The following is a 17,617-nucleotide window of genomic DNA, read 5'->3' as shown; positions in this document are numbered from 1 at the left end:
ACCTCCTTATCTTAGATGGGGAAATTGAGTCCCAAGGAAAGAAAGGTCTTGGCCAAGGTCACACAGCCAGGCGGATCAGGGGAAGGACGTTGCCGGACAGGAACAGTGTCACATCCTTTATAAAGTGCGTTCAGGCCGGGCGTGGTGGCTCACGCTTGTAATCCCAGCACTTTGGGAGGCCGAGGCGGGTGGATCACGAGGTCAGGAGATCGAGACCATGGTGAAACCCTGTCTCTACTAAAAATACAAAAAATTAGCCGGGCGTGGTGGCGGGTGCCTGTAGTCCCAGCTACTCAGAGAGGCTGAGGCAGGAGAATGGCGTGAACCTGGGAGGCGGAGCTTGCAGTGAGCCGAGATTGCACCACTGCACTCCAGCCTGGGCGACAGAGTGAGACTCCATCTCAAAAATAAAAAAAATAAAATAAAATAAAGTGCGTTCACACCCAGTAGCCTCAAACAGCCCTGTGTGGCAGGAGGGCTGGGTGGGACTGAGGAGGAAATAGGGCAGTGCGTGGCGGTATAAATGGCCCAGGAGTTGCAGTCAGACTTTCAGTGGAGTCCCAGTGTTGCCACCTGCTAGCTGCAGAACTTAACGTCAAACTGCTTACCCTATCCAAGGCTCAGTTTCTCCACCTGGAAAATGGACATAATGGTTCTTCATAGTCTGGTTCTCCCTCCATTAAACCAGGAGAGGGTAGTTATTTTAGGGGAAGAGTTTCAGTAGAGGTCCGGGTTGTCTACCCTGGAGTGAGAAGAGCTGAGGATGGAACTAAGGAGAAAATAAAAATGCATTATATTCTTCCCCTAAGATAAAATGTGACCATCTTCCTTCTGGGCGGGAAGCTCTGGCCCCATGACCTAGAGGGCTGGGGATGGAAGTGAGGGCAATCATTAGAAAACCTTTCTGGTATAGGGAGCCCAGTGTACCCCAGGACCTAAGGGGTTAACGGGGATGGAGAGACTCCCCACCCCACGATTGACTTGGGCATGCTGGGACTTGCAGGCTGAGTGACCACTGTGTGGCGCAGGGGGTGTTGGGAAATGTAGTCACTGTCCCGGAACCTGGGGCAGTGGAGTCCTGTGCGCCCTGTGGTGACAGCTCAGGAGGTAGGTGACAATGTCAGGGAGCTGTGGGTGGGAGCAAAGCAGGAAAGCCAGGGCAGGGCTGGGCAGGAGGGAGTGGGCAAGCTGAGGGCTGGGACACCCCCCACCCCCGGCCTGCAGCTGATGCAATGGGCCTGCTGGGGCGGGGGTGAAGGGCAAGCAGCAATGGGATGCTTCCTGTCTCCCAGGAAAGAGGAATGGGACCCTCCTGAATGACAGTAAGGGGATGTTCCCTGAACCCCACACAGACACACCACTGACACCTCCCAGAGAGGCGCTAGCAGAACAAAAACTGTCCCCAAAAGAGAGGAAGAGCCCTGTCCTAGGAGCAAAGGGACCAGATCCCCTTCTCCAATCCACACACCCCACTTCCAACAAGGATAGACCACACTCAAGAGCAACTGGCTGCCCTCTCAGACAAAGGCAGTATAGCAAACTGTAGATCCCAGCGGGGCAAAGGGACTGGACCCCTATCCCTAAAAACTGAAAGGCCTATTCTAGGGAGGACAAAGAGGAGGAGGAGGAGGATCAGGCCTCCCCAGTACCATCTCCCTCTGCAAAGGCCCCTCCCTCCTGCCCCCCACTCCTCTGAGGCAGTTCCATCACCCCATGCGTAACTTGTTGACCAAAGGGGGCTCCCATCTCCCCTCCCACAGGGTGTGTGCGCTCAGCAGGGGCCAGCATGGACCAGTCTGTGGCAATCCAGGAGACGCTGGCTGAGGGGGAATACTGCGTCATCATATCCTTCCTGTGCTAACTGCAGCCCTGAGCCTGCCCTGGCCTTGGGAAGAGGAATGGAAGGTGTCGAGGTGTCTATCCCCTCTCCTGCCCCTCTGAACCGTCAGGGGAGAAGGAAATCAGTATTTACTAAGTACTTACTGAGCCCTGGACTCTCCGCCAGATGCTTTAAATACGCAGTTATCCTCCTAACTCCCTATGAAGTTGGGGATTATTATCCTCATTTCATAGATAAGGAAGGCTTAGAGAGTGACTTACCCAAGGCCACACAGTGAATCTGGGGGGCAGGGGAACAGAGGGAAGGTGGGACAGCCTGGGTCGGGAGAGGCCTCGCTTCTGGGTTGTCTTCCCTTGACTCGGAGCCGCAGGCGGTGCAAGGTGTGCTGTGTGAGGGGGACAGCCGGCAGAGCCGCCTCCTGGGACTCGTGCGCTACCGCCTGGAGCACGGCGGCCAGGAACACGCGTGAGTGAGGGGCTTGGTCCCCACCTGTCTGGGCCATGGGGTTGTTCATCACTGCGCCCTCCAGCTGAACTTCAACCGTTCCTCCAGGGCAGGGTCTGAGTCTCCTAGAATAATTATCACAATGACAGTTAATATTTTTTGAACACTATATTCTAAACCCTGCACAGGTACTAACTCATAATCCTCAAGATCTAAGGAGGAAGTTTCTTGAGATGGTTTAACATACTAGTCCAGATCTTGAGCCTCGTGGTCCAAATGCCTGCGTTCAAACCCAGGCTTTGTTACTAACAAGCCACATGATCTATCGTTTGTTTGTTTTGAGACGGAGTCTTGCTCTTCGCCTAGGCTGGAGTGCAGTGGCGTGATCTTGGCTCACTGCAACCTCTGCGTCCCAGGTTCAAGCAATTCTTGTGCCTCAGCCTCTTGAGGAGCTGGTATTACAGAGGTGCCGGACACCATGCCTGGCTCATTTCTGTATTTTTAGTAGAGACGTGGTTTCCCCATGTTGGCCAGGCTGGTCTTGAAGTCCTGACCTCAAGTTATCCACCTGCCTTGGCCTCCCAAAGTGCTAGGATTACAGGCATGAACCAGCACGCCCAGCCTCACGTGATCTTTCCTTTAGAGACGGGGTCTCTTTCTGTCACCCAGGCTAGAGTGCAGTGGTGCACTCATAGCTGCACGCTGTAACTCCTGGCCTCAAGTCATTCTCCCGCCTCAGCCTCCCAAAGTGTTGGAATTTTAGGCATGAGCCATCACACCTGGTGGAACCACATGATCTTGAGCAAGTTGTTTTACTCCTCGATTTGTCCATATTAAAGAGTAAAGTGAAGGCCGGGCACGGTGGTTCACGCCTGTAATCCCAGCACTTTGGGAGGCCAAGGCGGGCGGATCACGAGGTCAGGAGATCGAAACCATCCTGGCTAACACGGTGAAACCCCGTCTCTACTAAAAATACAAAAAATTAGCCGGGCGCGGTAGCGGGCGCCTGTAGTCCCAGCTACTCAGGAGGCTGAGGCAGGAGAATGGCGTGAACCCAGGAGGGGGAGCTTGCATTGAGCCGAGATCGCGCCACTACACTCCAGCCTGGGCGACAGAGTGAGACTCCATCTCAAAAAAAAAAAAAAAAAAAAGAGTAAAGTGAGTTAGGCCAGGTGCAGTGGCTCATGCTTGTAATCCGAACACTTTGGGAGGCTGAGAAAGGAAGATTTCTTGAGCCTAGGAGTTCGAGACCAGCTTGGGCAACATAGTGAGACACCCCCTCCACCCCCCGCCCACCAGCTCCATCTCTACAAAAAATAAGCAAATTAACTGGGCGTGGTGGTACATGCCTGTAGTCTCAGATACTCAGGAGGTTGAGGTGGGAGGATCATATGAGCCGAGGAGTTTGAGATTACAGTGAACTGTGATTGCACTACAGCCTGGGCAACACAGCAAGACCCTGTCTCTATAAAAAAGAAAAAAAACTAACACCATGGAGTTCGTAGAAAGTGCTCAGTAAGGCTGGGTGCAGTGGCTCACACCTGTAATCCCAACACTTTGGGAGTCTGAGCTGGGAGGACTGCTTGAGCTCAGGAGTTCAAGACCAGCCTGGGCAATATAGTGAGACCTCTATCTCTATTTCAAATGATTTTAAAAATATAATAAATAAAAAAAGAAAGTGCTCGATAAATGTTGTCTAGTAACACCCACATACCACACAGAAGCAGAGAGAGAGTAATAGTTGTCAAAGGTCTCATAGCTGGTAAGTGACCCAGGGTCTAGCAGCTGGGAGGGAGGGGGCCTTAGACATTTTCTGATCCATTACCCCAGTTTTACAGATGGGAAACAGGCTCAGGGAGAGAAGTGGATAGCTAAGGTTGCACTGTTCTTGTCACACACAGTGCTAGAATGCACCATGGTTAGATCAAACATGTGTTTGTGTTTTACTAATAATCAGGGGCTCCTGCAGATGAGAAAAGTTCTGGTTTGATGACCTCATCCATAAAACTGCAGTCTCTGATGGGCACCATAGACAGAGATGGCATGAGGAGTGTGCCTAGCCAGGGCACCACCAGCACAGTGTTAGGGACCAACGAGGGAGTGTAAGCACCCCGAGGCCTCCAAGATAGGGCTGAGGGACAGCCAGCGGGCCCCCTCCTCACCTCTGCTTCCTGCCCTTAGTCTCTTCCTCTATACGCACCGGAGGATGGCCATTACCGGGGACGATGTCTCTCTGGACCAGATAGTGCCAGTCTCGCGGGATTTTACGCTGGAAGAAGGTGCCACAGGGGGCTGGGTGGTATGAATCCTCTCCTATGGGCCCCCCAGGTCATCTTTGTCTTTGATGGGGGGGGCAAGGGGGAGTAAGCTCAATTGCTAAGGGCATTCTCATTTCCCTCCCCACAGTGTCCCCAGATGGTGAACTCTACATCCTTGGTGAGTGGTCCTCTTGGTCTGGGTCCCACTTGGGGCAGAGGGTGCCTGATTTTCGGAGAGAGAAGAATGGTGTAAAGTAAGAGCACCCCCTGGTAAACTTATTGCAGCAAGCAAGACCCTGTAGGATCTGGCACAGCCCATCTCCGTGGCCTCATCTCCCATCACTCTCCTCCTTGCTGCTGTTTCCGTCTCCCCCGATATCACACGTTCTCACCCCAGAGCCCCTACACACGCTGTCCCCTCCTCCTGCAAGCCTCACATCTCTTCACCTGGCCAACTCCTACTCAGCCTTCAGGGCTTCCATTCATGCATTTCTCTTCCCAGGCAGCCTTTGTTAAACCCCTGAAATTAGGCCAGGGCGGTGGCTCACGCCTGTAATCCCAGCACTTTGGGAGGGCGAGATCACAAGGTCAGGAGTTCAAGACCAGTCTGACCAACATGGAGAAACCCTGTCTCTACTAAAAATACAAAATTGGCCAGGCGTGGTGGTGCATGCCTGTAATCCCACCTACTCGAGAGGCTAAGGCAGGAGAATTGCTTGAACCTGAGAGGCGGAGGTTGCGGTGAGCCAAGATCGCACCATTGCACTCCAGCCTGGGCAACAAGAGTGAAACTCCATCTCAAAAAACAAACAAAACCCCCCCCAAAAAACCCTGAAATTGTTTTGTATCCCATGGATACATGTGTCTGTCCCTCCCTCCCTCCCTTCCTTCCTCTCTCTCTCTTTCTTGACAGAATCTCACTCTGGAGTGCAGTGGCATGATCTTGGCTCACTGCAACCTCCGCCTCCCAGGTTCAAGTGATTCCCCTGCCTCTGCCTCCCAAGTAGGTGGGATTACAGGCACCCACCACCATGCCCAGCTAATTTTTGTATTTTCCATAGAGGCGGGGTTTTGCCATGTTGGCCAGGCTGGTCTTGAACTCCTGACCTCAGGTGATCCACCTGCCTCGGCCTCCCAAAGTGCTTCGATCATAGGTGTGAGCCACCACGCCTGGCTTGCCTTTTTCTTATTTTTGCCAGCCTCTCTCAATCAGTGATGTAATTCTATATATTGACATATTTAATGTCTGTCTTCTTTGCTATACAACAATAATAATAATAGAAGCAAATACTGGCTGGGCGCGGTGGCTCACGCTTGTAATCCCAGCACTTTGGGAGGCCGAGGCGGGCGGATCACAAGGTCAGCATTGTGCTAGAAGTTTTACATACACCAAATCACGCTTTTCTCTTTTTTTTTTGAGACAGAGTCTCACTCTGTCGCCCAGGCTGGAGTGCAGTGGCGCGATCTCAGTTCACTGCAAGCTCCACCTCCTGGGTTCACGCCATTCTCCTGCCTCAGCCTCCCGAGTAGCTGGGACTACAGGCGCCTGCCACCACGCCCGGCTAATTTTTTGTATTTTTTTTAGTAGAGACGGGGTTTAACGTGTTGGCCAGGATGGTCTCGATCTCCTGACCTCGTGATCCGCCCGCCTCGGCCTCCCAAAGTGCTGGGATTACAGGTGTGGGCCACCGTGCCCGGCCTAAATCAGGCTTTTCTCACAGCTCTATGAGGTTATCACTGTTTTCATCTCCATTTTATGGACAAGGTAACGGAGGCCCAGAGAAATTAAACAGGTTAGTAAGGGGTGGAACCAAGATTCAAACTCAGAGAATTCAGATTCTAGAGCCCACACTATTTTATTTTATTTTATTTTTTGAGACAGGATCTTGCTCTGTCACTCGGGCTGGAGTGCAGTGGCACAAATATGGCTCACTTCAGCCTCAACATCCTGGGCTCAAGCGATCCTCCCACCTCAGCCTCCCAAGTAGCTGGGACTCCACATCTGGCTAATTTTTTATAGAGATTGGGCGGGGAGGGGGGGTTGGGTCTCACTGTGTTTTCCAAGCTGGTCTCAAACTCCTGGCTTTAAGTAATCCTCCTGCCCTGGCCTCCCAAAGTGCTGGGATTACAGGCATGGGTCACTATGCCCGGCCTAGCCCACACTCTTAATCACTCTGCTAGGTTGCTTCTGTTTGTCTGTTAGTTCAGCACATGGTTTGAGTACTCACCATGTGCCCGGTATTGGGTATATGCTATGAATAGGGAAGCCTTCTACAGTCTAGCTCCCTGAGACGGGCCCACGCGTATTCTCTTCACCATGGTATTCCCTGTGCCTATCACACTACCTGGCACAGTCAGGTAGACTGACCCATGGACATCCCCTCTTGTCTGCCTCTATGCGCTTTTCATTTCATTAGGAGGGGAACAGACTACACATCCAGAGAACCTGTTCTCTCCCAGTTCCATCTAGTACTGCAGTTGAGGCTTATTGACTTTTCAGAGCCTTCGTCTGCCTCCTCTATAAAGAGGGGATGATGTTAATTTGGAACTCAGGGTACAGAGGGTTTCCTTGTTGTCCCAGCAGCCGTCCCAAGTAAGTTGCTTAAGGGCTGAAGGGGCTTTGGGAGTCTGGGTTGCTGATTCTCCATTCTGAGGCTTAGGCTGCGTTAAGCACTTAGCTCCTGGCAGCCAAGGGTTCGTTTCCTGCCTCCTTCGTGCAGGCTCAGATGTGACCGTCCAGCTGGACACAGCAGAGCTTAGCCTCGTATTCCAGCTACCCTTTGGTTCACAAACCAGGATGTTCCTCCATGAAGTTGCCAGGGCCTGTCCAGGTAGGTAAGACCCCAGGCTCCCAGGTGTGGGTGGGTGGCTGGGTATTCACCTACCTTCTCCAGTTGACCTTCCACCCTTTGGACTCCTACCCCATGGTTTCTGTGTCCTTTCGAAGCTGCTGGTGTAAAGCCATAGTGCCCCCAGGCTGCCAGCCAACCATGGTGTTTGCTTTTGTGTTTACAGTTTCTGGAGTTGAGTGTTAACTACAGCAGGGCCCCTTTGCTCTCCTGGCTCTGGGCAGGGTTGCACAGGATAGGTTGTGACTGTGATGCAGAATCTCTTACAAGTTGGCAGACTAAGCAGCTTCAAGCGGCCCAACTTCCCTCTCTCTGCCACCCACAGCTAGAACTCACAGCTAGAACCATCTGTCATATTGGCTTTCCTGCCCTTGAACCCTGCTGTCACTCACTGCCGCTGAGAAAATGGTCTAGCTTTGGGCTAGCAGTGAAACGTTAGTGGCCTCTAGGACAAAATTTGTTTAGAATGGGACATTAGCCCTGCAGGTAAAGGAGTTTGTGTACAGAGCCCAGGATTAGTCCTAGAACATGCAAATTCAAGCCAACAGGTGCTGGGGCTTAAATGTTTACCCAGCACTTTTAGCTGTCTGCTTTCAAGCTATCTCTTGTCTTTGTGGCAACAGGAGAGGGCTGGTCTTCTCTGTGGTCTTGCTGTGGAGCCTGAGCCTCCAGGGGCTTCACTTTATTTTGCTTGCTGTGCCAGGAAGGGGAGTGCCCTTGGATTCAAACTAGGGGATAAGGGAAAAGGAAGCAGAAGAAACAGCTAGGCTTAGTAGCTTGCTTGTAATCCCAACTACTTGGGAGGCTAAGGCAGGAGGATCACTGGAGCCCAGGAGTTCAAGGCTACATTGAGCTATGATTGAGCCACTGAACCACAGCATGGGTGACAGAGTGAGACCACTGTCTCTAAAAAATAAAATAACAGGCCAGTGCGGTGGCTCACACCTGTAATCCCAGCACTTTGGGAGGCTGAGGCGGGTGGATCACGAGGTCAGGAGATCGAGACCATCCTAGCTAACACGGTGAAACCCGTCTCTACTAAAAATACAAAAAATTAGCCGGGCATGGTGGTGGGCGCCTGTAGTCCCAGCTACTCGGGAGGCTGAGGCTGGAGAATGGCATAAACCCAGGAGGCGGAGCTTACAGTGAGCCGAGATTGCGCCACTGCACTCCAGCCTAGGGACAGAGCGAGACTCCATCTCAAAAAAAAAAAAAAAAAAGGCGGGCGGGGCTCACGCTGTAATCCCAGCACTTTGGGAGGCGGGCGGATACGAGGTCAGGAGATCGAGACACGGTGAAACCCGTCTCTAAAAAAAAAAAAATTAGCGGGCATGGGGGGGGCTGTAGTCCAGCTACGGAGAGGTGAGGGGAGAATGGCGTGAACCGGGAGGCGGAGCTGCAGTGAGCCGAGATTGCGCCACTGCACTCCAGCCTGGGCGACAGAGCGAGACTCCGTCTCAAAAAAAAAAAAACAAAAAAACAAAAAAACAAAAGGAAGTAGAAACATGATTATAGAGCCTTGAATGCCTGGTTAGAGGTTTATTTATTTTATTTATTTTTTTGAGACGGAGTAAGTTTTGCTCTTGTTGCCCAGGCTGGAGTGCAGTGGCGCGATCTCGGCTCACTGCAATGTCCACCTCCCCGGTTCATGCAATTCTCCTGCCTCAGCCTCCTGAATAGCTGGGATTACTGGCGCCCACCACCATGCCGAGCTAATTTTTTTTTTTTTTTTTTGAGACAGAGTTTCACTCTTGTCGCCCAGGCTGCAGTGCAGTGGTACGACCTTGGCTCACTGCAACCTCTACCTCCTGGGTTCAAGCGATTCTCCTGCTTCAGCCTCCCGAGTAGCTGGGATTACTGGCGCCCGCCACCATGCCCAGCTAATTTTTGGATTTTTGGTAGAGACACGGTTTCATCATGTTGGCCAGGCTGGTCTTGAACTCCTGACCTCAGGTGATCCACCCGCCTCGGCCTCCCAAAGTGCTGGGATTACAGGCATGAGCCACCACGCCCAGCATAATTTTTTGTATTTTTAGTAGAGACGGGGTTTCACCACGTTGGTCAGGGTGGTCTCGAACTCCTGGCCTAAGGTGATCCACCCACCTTGGCCTCCCAAAGTGCTGGGGTTACAGGCATAAGCCACTGCGCCCGGCCAAGAGGTTTAAAATTTATTAAGCAGGGGGAAATTTATCTCTAAATCTTAAAATAATAAGGATAATATATTTTATGATTATTAATAGTAGTTGTAGGAGGTATAATAATAGAAGTAACACCAAAGAGCCTGGGCTTTGAAGCTATACAGCCCCTTGAGTTTGAAGCCCATCTCTGCCAGTACCTAGCTGTGCAACTTTGGGCAAGCTACTTCACCTCTCTGAACTTTAGTTTTTGTAGGCTTGTGTATGTAATGAATACCTTATTCATGGGGTTGTGAGAATTAAATGAGATAACACATGTAAAAGTGCCTATCACATAGCAGGAACTCAGAAAATGTTTTTCCCCTCTACAAGAAGACCCGTAGCTCACATTCATTGTTGATTTGGCATGTGTTAGGCACTATTCCAAGAACTTTTCACACATTATCTCATTTACTCCTTTTTAAAAAAATTTTTTTAAATTTAATGTTAACTTTATTTATTTGTTTATTTATTTATTTATTTATTTTTGAGACAAGAGTCTCGCCTTGTTGCCCAGGCTAGAGTGCAATGGCGCGATCTCGGCTTACTGCAACCTCCACCTCCCGGGTTCAAGTGATTCTCCTGCCTCAGCCTCCCGAGTAGCTGGTACAGGCGCGTGCCACCATGCCTAGCTAATTTTTTGTATCTTTAGTAGAGACGAGGTTTCACCATGTTGACCAGGCTGGTCTTGAACTCCTGACCTCGTGATCCACCCACCTCGGCCTCCCAACATGCTGGGATTACAGGCATGAGCCACCGTGTCCGGCTTTTTTTTTTTTTTTTTTTTTTAGACCAAGTTTCACTCTTGTTGCCCATCTGGGCTGGAGTGCAATGGCACAGTCTTGGCTTACTGCAACCTCCGCCTCCAGGGTTCAAGTGATTCTCCTGCTTCAGCCTCCCAGGTAGCTAGGATTACAGGCACCTGCCACTATGCCTGGCTAATTTTTGTATTTTTATTTTATTTTATTTTTTGAGACAAAGTCTGGCTCTGTCGCCCAGGCTGGAGTGCAGTGGCACAATCTCAGCTTACTGCAACTTCTGCCTCCTGACTTCAAGTGATTCTCCTGCCTCAGTCTCCCGAGTAGCTGGGACTACAGGCGCATGCCACCACGCCTGGCTAATTTTTGTATTTTTTGGTAGAGACAGGTTTTACCATCTTGGCCAGCCTGGTCTCGAACTTCTGACCTCAGGCGATCTGCCCACTTTGGCCTCCCAAAGTGCTGGGATTACAGGCGTGAGCCACTGTGCCTGGCCAATTTTTATATTTTTACTAGAGACGGGGTTTCACCACATTGGCCAGGCTCGTCTCGAACTCCTGACCTCAGGTGACCTGCCCATCTCAGCTTCCAAAAGTGCTGGGATTACAGGCGTGAGCCACCTTGCCCAGCCTCTCATTTACTTTTTTTTTTTTTTTTTTTTTTGTGAGACGGAGTCTCGCTTTGTCGCCCAGGCTGGAGTGCAGTGGCGCCATCTTGGCTCACTGCAACCTCTGCCTCTTGGATTCAAGTGACTGTTCTGCCTCAGCCTCCTGAGTAGCTGGGATTACAGGCGCACGCCACCATGCCTGGCTAATTTTTGTATTTTTAATAGAGACGGGGTTTCACCATGTTGTTCAGGCTGGTCTCGAACTCCAGACCTTGTGATCTGCCCACGAATACAGGTGTGAGCCACTGCGCCCGGCCTGGCCTCATATACTCTTTACCACGATCTTACAAGGGAAGTATTATCGATGTGTCCATTTCATAGATGAGGAAACTGAGGCTCAGAGAAGGTAAGAGCGTTGCCTGAGTACCTAGCTGGTAAATGATAAAGCCAGGATTAGGCAGGATTATATAGTTCTACTCTGGGCCAGGCACGGTGGCTCATGCCTGTAATCCCAGCATTTTGGGAGGCCTAGACGGGTGAATCACTTGAGGTTAGGGGTTCGAGACCAGACTGGCCAACATATAGTGACAGAGTGAGAATCCATCTCTCAAAAAAAAAAAAAAAAGTTCTACTCTAGAGCCTGAGCTCTTGTGTGTTTTGCTCTACTGCTTCCTTAGCTCATGGTACCCTCTCCCCTATAAACAGCCCAGGAAGGCTTCGTGTAGGAGGTGAATTTTTTTTTGAGACTCCCTGGCTGGAGTACAGTGGCATGATCTCGGCTCACTACAACCTCCGCCTCCCAGGTTCAAGTGATTCTCTTGCCTCAGCCTCCTGAGTAGCTGGGACTACAGGCGCCTGCCAACATGCCCGGCTAATTTTTGTGTTTATAGTAGAGACAGGGTTTTACCATGTTGCCCAGGATGGTCTTGAACTCCTGACATCCGGTGATCTGCCTGCCTCGGCCTCCCAAAGTGCGGGGATTACAGGCGTGAACCACCGCGCTCGGGCAGAGGTGATATTTAAGCTTAGGCTAGAAGGATGAAGAGTTTTTCCCCAGGCAGGCAACAATGAGGAAAAGGGCTTGGCAGTTGGAGGGAAGGGCAGGACCTTTGGTGGGGACTGAACTTGGGGGAAGAGGAGGGTGTGGAGAGAGCTAAGCCAGGAGAGGTCAGCAGAGAGCATCTCATGAAGGGTCTTAGCTACCCAACAAAGAGCTTGGACTTTGCCCTATAGCTTATGGGAAACCATTAAGGAATTTTATTTATTTATTTATTTTTTGATACGGAGTCTCGCTCTGTCGCCCAGGCTGGAGTGCAGTGGCGCGATCTCGGCTCACTGCAAGCTCCACCTCCCAGGTTCATGCCATTCTCCTGCCTCAGCTTCCCGAGTAGCTGGGACTACAGGCGCCCACCACCACGCCCGGATAATTTTTTGTAATTTTAATAGAGACTGGGTTTCACCGTGTTAGCCAGAATGGTCTGGATTTCCTGACCCCGTGATCCACCCACCTTGGCCTTCCAAAGTGCTGGGATTATAGGCGTGAGCCACTGTGCCTGGCCACCATTGAGGAATGTTAAGCTGGAGAGTGATAAGGCAAGATTGCAAGTTAGAAAAGTTCCCCTGGCAACTGGTACAGAAAAAGAGAACCTAGAGCAGGGAGATAGGAATGTACTGGAATGGCTAAGGAATGGAAAATGAGGCTGGGACCTGGGAGAGCCCTGGTGATGGGAATGGGGAAGGAGGGGTGGACTTGCAAGATACAGAGGGTCAAACTGATGAGAATGAAGGCACCATGGGGGCAGTGAGTTTGGGTCACGTTCACAACTTCATCCGCAGAGATAAGAACAGTGCCAGCCTGCACGGTGGCTCACGCCTGTAATCCTAGCACTTTGGGAGGCCAAGGCGGGCGGATCACGAGGTCAGGAGTTCAAGACCAGCCTGACCAATATGGTGAAACCCCATCTCTACTAAAAATACAAAAAAAATTAGCCAGGCATGGTGGCACGTGCCTGTAGTCCCAGCTACTCGGGAGGCTGAGGAGGGAGAATCGCTTGAACCCAGGAGGCAGAGGTTGCAGTGAGCCGAGATCGTGCCACTGCACTCCAGCCTGGGTGACAGAGCCAGATTCCATCTTTTTTGTTTTTTTTTTGAGATGGAGTCTTGCTCTGTCGCCCAGACTGGAGTGCAGTGGCACGATCTCGGCTCACTGCAAGCTCCGTCTCCTGGGTTCACGCCATTCTCCCACCTCAGCCTCCCAAGTAGCTGGGACTACAGGCACGTGCCACCATGCCTGGCTAATTTTTTTGTATTTTTAGTAGAGATGGGGTTTCACCGTGTTAGCCAGGATGGTGTCCATCTCCTGACCTTGTGATCCACCCGCCTAGGCCTCCCAAAGTGTTGGGATTACGGGCGTGAGCCACTGCGCCCGGCCAAGACTCCATCTTAAAAAAAAAAAAAAAAGAACACTGCCTGTCATATAGCAGGCACTTAATAAATATTTGTTGACTGCAGGAACAGAGGTTGGTAGCTATGAGAATGAAAGACAGGAGTCAAGGATGACTTCTTTCTTTTAGGATTGGATGTGTGTCTTGCAGTCCCCTTACCTGTCATCCTTTTGGGGTCCACACCACACCTGGGGTAACCAGCAGAGAAACTCTGTACCAACCAGCTTCTCTGAGTGCTTGTCATGATGCAGATTTCCTCAGGGAGGGACCTGGGTGAGAAGGGACTCTCAGTATTGACAGACTCTTAGATATCCACCAGCCCAACTCTTTCATTTTACTAGAGGCACTAGAGGCAAAAGGAACTAGGTATTTTTCACCAGTCCTTGATGGATAATGTTGTACAGCACAAAAGGCCGGAGAGTGGAAGTGTCTTGGCTAAGAGTCTACTATTAGAGAGACATCGGCTAACAAGAGATCACAATTAGCTAACATTAATTGAGCACCTACTGTGTGCCAGACATTTTTCTAGATACCAAGACAATGCACAACGACTGTATTTCTCCGTTTAGTCTTCTGAACAATACTAAGAAGTAGATATCCTGTTTTACAGACGAGTAAATTGACACAGAGGAGGCAAGTAACTTACCCAAGATCAATCATCAATTGAAGTAATAGGGGCTGGGTGGGTTGGCTCACACCTGTAATCCCAGCACTTTGAGAGGTTGAGGTGGGAGGATCATGAGGTCAGGAGTTCGAGGTGAAACCTCGCCTCTACTAAAAATACAAAAATTAGCCAGGTGTGGTGCCATGTGCCTGTAATCCCAGCTACTCAGGAGTCTGAGGCAGGAGAATCATTTGAACCTGGGAGGCGGAGGTTGCAGTAAGCAGAGATCACGTTACTGCATTCCAGCTTGGGCGAAGCAAGAGTTTGTCTCAAAATAAATAAATAAATAAATAAATAAATAAAAATAAAAATAAAATTGAAGTAATGGGACCAGGTTTGAAACTCCAGTTTCTGATGCCAAACCCTTGGAGTTCAGAGATTTCAGTGCAGATCCCAGGTCTGTCACTTCCTAAATGTGAATGTGAACACTACATTTTATTTTATCTATTATTTATTTATTTATTTATTTATTTTTTTTTGAGACGGAGTCTCGCTCTGTCACCCAGGCTGGAGTGCAGTGGCGCGATCTCGGCTCACTGCAAGCTCCGTCTCCCAGGTTCATGCCATTCTCCTGTCTCAGCCTCCCAAGTAGCTGGGACCACAGGCGCCCACCACCACGCCCGGCTATTTTTTGCATTTTTTTTTTTTTTTGAGCAGGTCTCGCTCTGTTGCCCAGGCTGGAGTGCAGTGGCACGATCTCGCCACTGCAAGCTCCGTCTCCCAGGTTCACTCCTGCCTCAGCCTCGCCAGTAGCTGGGACTACAGACACCTGCCACCACGCCCGGCTAATTTCTTGTATTTTTAGTAGGGACAGGGTTTCACTGTGTTAGCCAGTATGGTCTCAATCTCCTGACCTCGTGATCTGCCCGCCTCAGCCTCCCAAAGTGCTGGGATTACAGGCATGAGCCACCATGCCCGGCAATTTTTTTGTATTTTTAGTAGAGACAGGGTTTCACCATGTTAACCAGGATGGTCTCGATCTCCTCACCTTGTGATCCACCTGCCTCAGCCTCCCAAAGTGCTGGGATTACAGGTGTGAGCCACCATGCCTGGCCTATTATTTATTTATTTATTTATTTTTTGAGACAGAGTCTAGCTCTGTCACCCAGGCTGGGGTGTGGTGGTGCAATCTTGGCTCACTGCAACCTCCACCTCTCGGGTTCAGGTGATTCTCTTGCCTCAGCCTCCCGAGTAGCTGGGATTACAGGTGCCCGCCACCACACCAGGCTACTTTTTGTATTTTTTTTTTTTCTTGAGACGGAGTCTTGCTCTTTCACCCAGGTTGGAGTGCTGTGGTGCAATATCAGCTCACTGAAACCTTCACCTCCCAGGTTAGAGGGATTCTCCTGCCTCAGCCTCCAGAGTAGCTGGGACTACAGGCACACACCACCATGACCAGCTAATTTTTTGTATTTTTTATAGAGACGGGGTTTCACCATGTTAGCCAGGGTGGTCTCAATCTCCTGATCTCGTGATCTGCCCGCCTCAGCCTCCCAAAGTGCTGGGATTACAGGCATGCGCCTGGCCCTACTATATTTTATTTTTTCAGACCTTGGCTTTTTTATTTATACAATGGAATTATAAACTTGCCGTCTTCAATAATCCAGAGTTTTTTGAGGATCAGACAAGGCCAAGTATGGGTTAATAGTATGTAAATGCTGAAGACAACTTAAAAGCTGTGTCTGGCAGTGCCATAGTCAGGACTGGAACTCAAGTCTTCTCATATATCATGTCCTTGCACATCCCATTCAGTTCAGTCAGTTTCATGCAGCTCTACAAACAGAGCAGGCAGGATAGCAGAAGGGTTAAGAGCAATTGTTCCAGGGTCAGATAGTTTGAGTCAGAGGGTTTGAGTCAGAGATAGAGGTGACTCAAGAATTTCTAGGAAGGAGAGTGGCAGTCTGGTTAAGGGAGAAACAGAGGACTTGTTTGATATATTTCATAGTAAACACACTGCTTACTTACAGCGTGTTTCTCTGGAGTGGGCTGCCAACTGCTGCTGGAGGTAATGGGTGGTGAAATCCCCCAACCCTCTGGCATCTGTTTGAATCCTCCACTTTGCTAGTCACTCTGCGACTTCAGACTTAACGTCTCTGAACTTGGTTGCCTTGTATATAAAATTGAGATAATAGGCCAGGGGTGGTGGCTCACGCCTGTAATCCCAACACTTTGGGAGGCCGAGGCAGGTGGATCATGAGGTCAGGAGATCAAGACCATCCTGGCTAATATGGTGAAACCCCGTCTCTACTAAAAATACAAATTAGCCGGGCATGGTGGCACGTGCCTGTAGTCCCAGCTACTCGGGAGGCTGAGGCAGGAGAATCGCTTGAATCCGGGAGGCAGAGGTTGCAGTGAGCGGAGATCGCTCCACTGCACTCCAGCTTGGGCGACAGAGCGAGACTCCGTCTCAAAAAAAAAAAAAAAAAAAAAAAAGAAAAGAAAATTGGGATAATAGTTTCCTCCCTCATAAAAGATGTGTTACGAGGAGTAGGAAGATAATATTTATACGAGGCACAGACCTTGGCACATAGTTACCGTGAGGTTCAAGGAATGGCGATGGTCTCTGCCTTGGAATAGTACTTTTGTGTTCACAATTATTCTTGCATTTGAACCTCAGTGCGCACAAAACCCTTCTGTGCGCGGGAGAAACAGGGCCGGAGTCTCTCGGGATGATACAATCATGCAGAGCCGGATCTTCAAGCCCGTGGCTCAGTTTGCCCCATCTGTTCCTGCACAGCCTTCGATTCTGCGACCCGGGATCCTGAATTCCTGTGGCTGTCTCGGTACAGGTGCGCAGAGCTGGACCTGGAGATGCCAACGCCGCGCGGTTGTAATTCGGCCCCAGGTACCTGGCCAGGGTACGCGACAATTGGCGGAGGCAGGTATCCGTCCCGGAAGGGGACGGTGGTGATTGGAGGAGGCCCGGCCACAGGGGGCGGGCTCCCTTCTGTTTTGGGGCGGAGCGATGGAGAAGACAGGCTTTCGATTGATGGAGAGAGCACACGGGGGCGGGTTCGTCTGGGGGCGGAGCGCGCGGGACGGGCGGCGGGATGAGGAGCTTGAGGAAGCAGGCAGGGAAATGTCTGCCGTCGCCGGCTCTCGGGAGCGCAACTCTGCAGGTCCGGCGGGCGGCGGGAAGCTGGGCTGGGGAGCTGGGCCGGGGGCGGCAGTGGTCCCGGTCCTCGGGTGGGCAGGGTCGGCGGTTTGCCCAGTGGACGCTCGGGGCGAAGACCAAAGTCCTGGTGGCCCTCTGGAGGCGGGGACACTGGGGCAGAAGTTCTGTGATGGTCTTCTCAGGCGGGCGTGACCAGGGTAAGGCGGGTGGGAATGGGGTACTCGAGAATCCGAAGGCTGGGGTTTCAGTAAAGCTCCGTTCCGAACTCGCTGTGTGACCTCGGGCCACTCGCTGCCCCTCTCTGGGCCTATTTCTCCATCTGAGCTTGTTCTTCAATCCTGACCTTCCGAGTTTGTCGCGTGGGGCGAGTGGGGGAGCGGTGCACTGCCTATGATAGAGCCTTCCTTCGGGTGAAGTATGGTATGTGTTGGGGCTCTGTCAGTTCTCAGCCCCTGTGATGATAG

General features: G+C 51.0%; 1 protein-coding gene across 4 annotated transcripts in view; it reads left to right on the top strand.

Annotated features, from left to right (window-relative positions):
• The first annotated feature begins 1,056 nt into the window (after nucleotides 1-1,056).
• INPP5B (inositol polyphosphate-5-phosphatase B) overlaps nucleotides 1,057-17,617 on the top strand; it is a 91,663-nt gene continuing 75,102 nt past the window's right edge. Inside the window, exons 1-6 of one of the 4 annotated variants that reach the window (XM_030823472.1) lie at nucleotides 1,057-1,107; nucleotides 1,761-1,843; nucleotides 2,211-2,305; nucleotides 4,466-4,563; nucleotides 4,691-4,720; nucleotides 7,263-7,373. In XM_030823472.1, coding sequence (XP_030679332.1) covers nucleotides 1,787-1,843; nucleotides 2,211-2,305; nucleotides 4,466-4,563; nucleotides 4,691-4,720; nucleotides 7,263-7,373 — 391 coding nt within the window. In that variant the 5' untranslated portion in view covers nucleotides 1,057-1,107; nucleotides 1,761-1,786. Of the gene's footprint in view, nucleotides 1,108-1,760; nucleotides 1,844-2,210; nucleotides 2,306-4,465; nucleotides 4,564-4,690; nucleotides 4,721-7,262; nucleotides 7,374-16,453; nucleotides 16,897-17,617 lie in introns of those variants that run through there. The other 3 variants (XM_030823474.1, XM_030823476.1, XM_030823473.1) reach the window with 3 other exon arrangements.

The sequence above is a fragment of the Nomascus leucogenys genome, chromosome 12 (genome assembly GCF_006542625.1).
Source record: "Nomascus leucogenys isolate Asia chromosome 12, Asia_NLE_v1, whole genome shotgun sequence".
NCBI classification, from domain to species: domain Eukaryota; kingdom Metazoa; phylum Chordata; class Mammalia; order Primates; family Hylobatidae; genus Nomascus; species Nomascus leucogenys.
The sequence above is the reverse complement of the archived record's forward strand: the minus strand, read 5'-3'. Positions and strand labels throughout refer to the sequence as shown.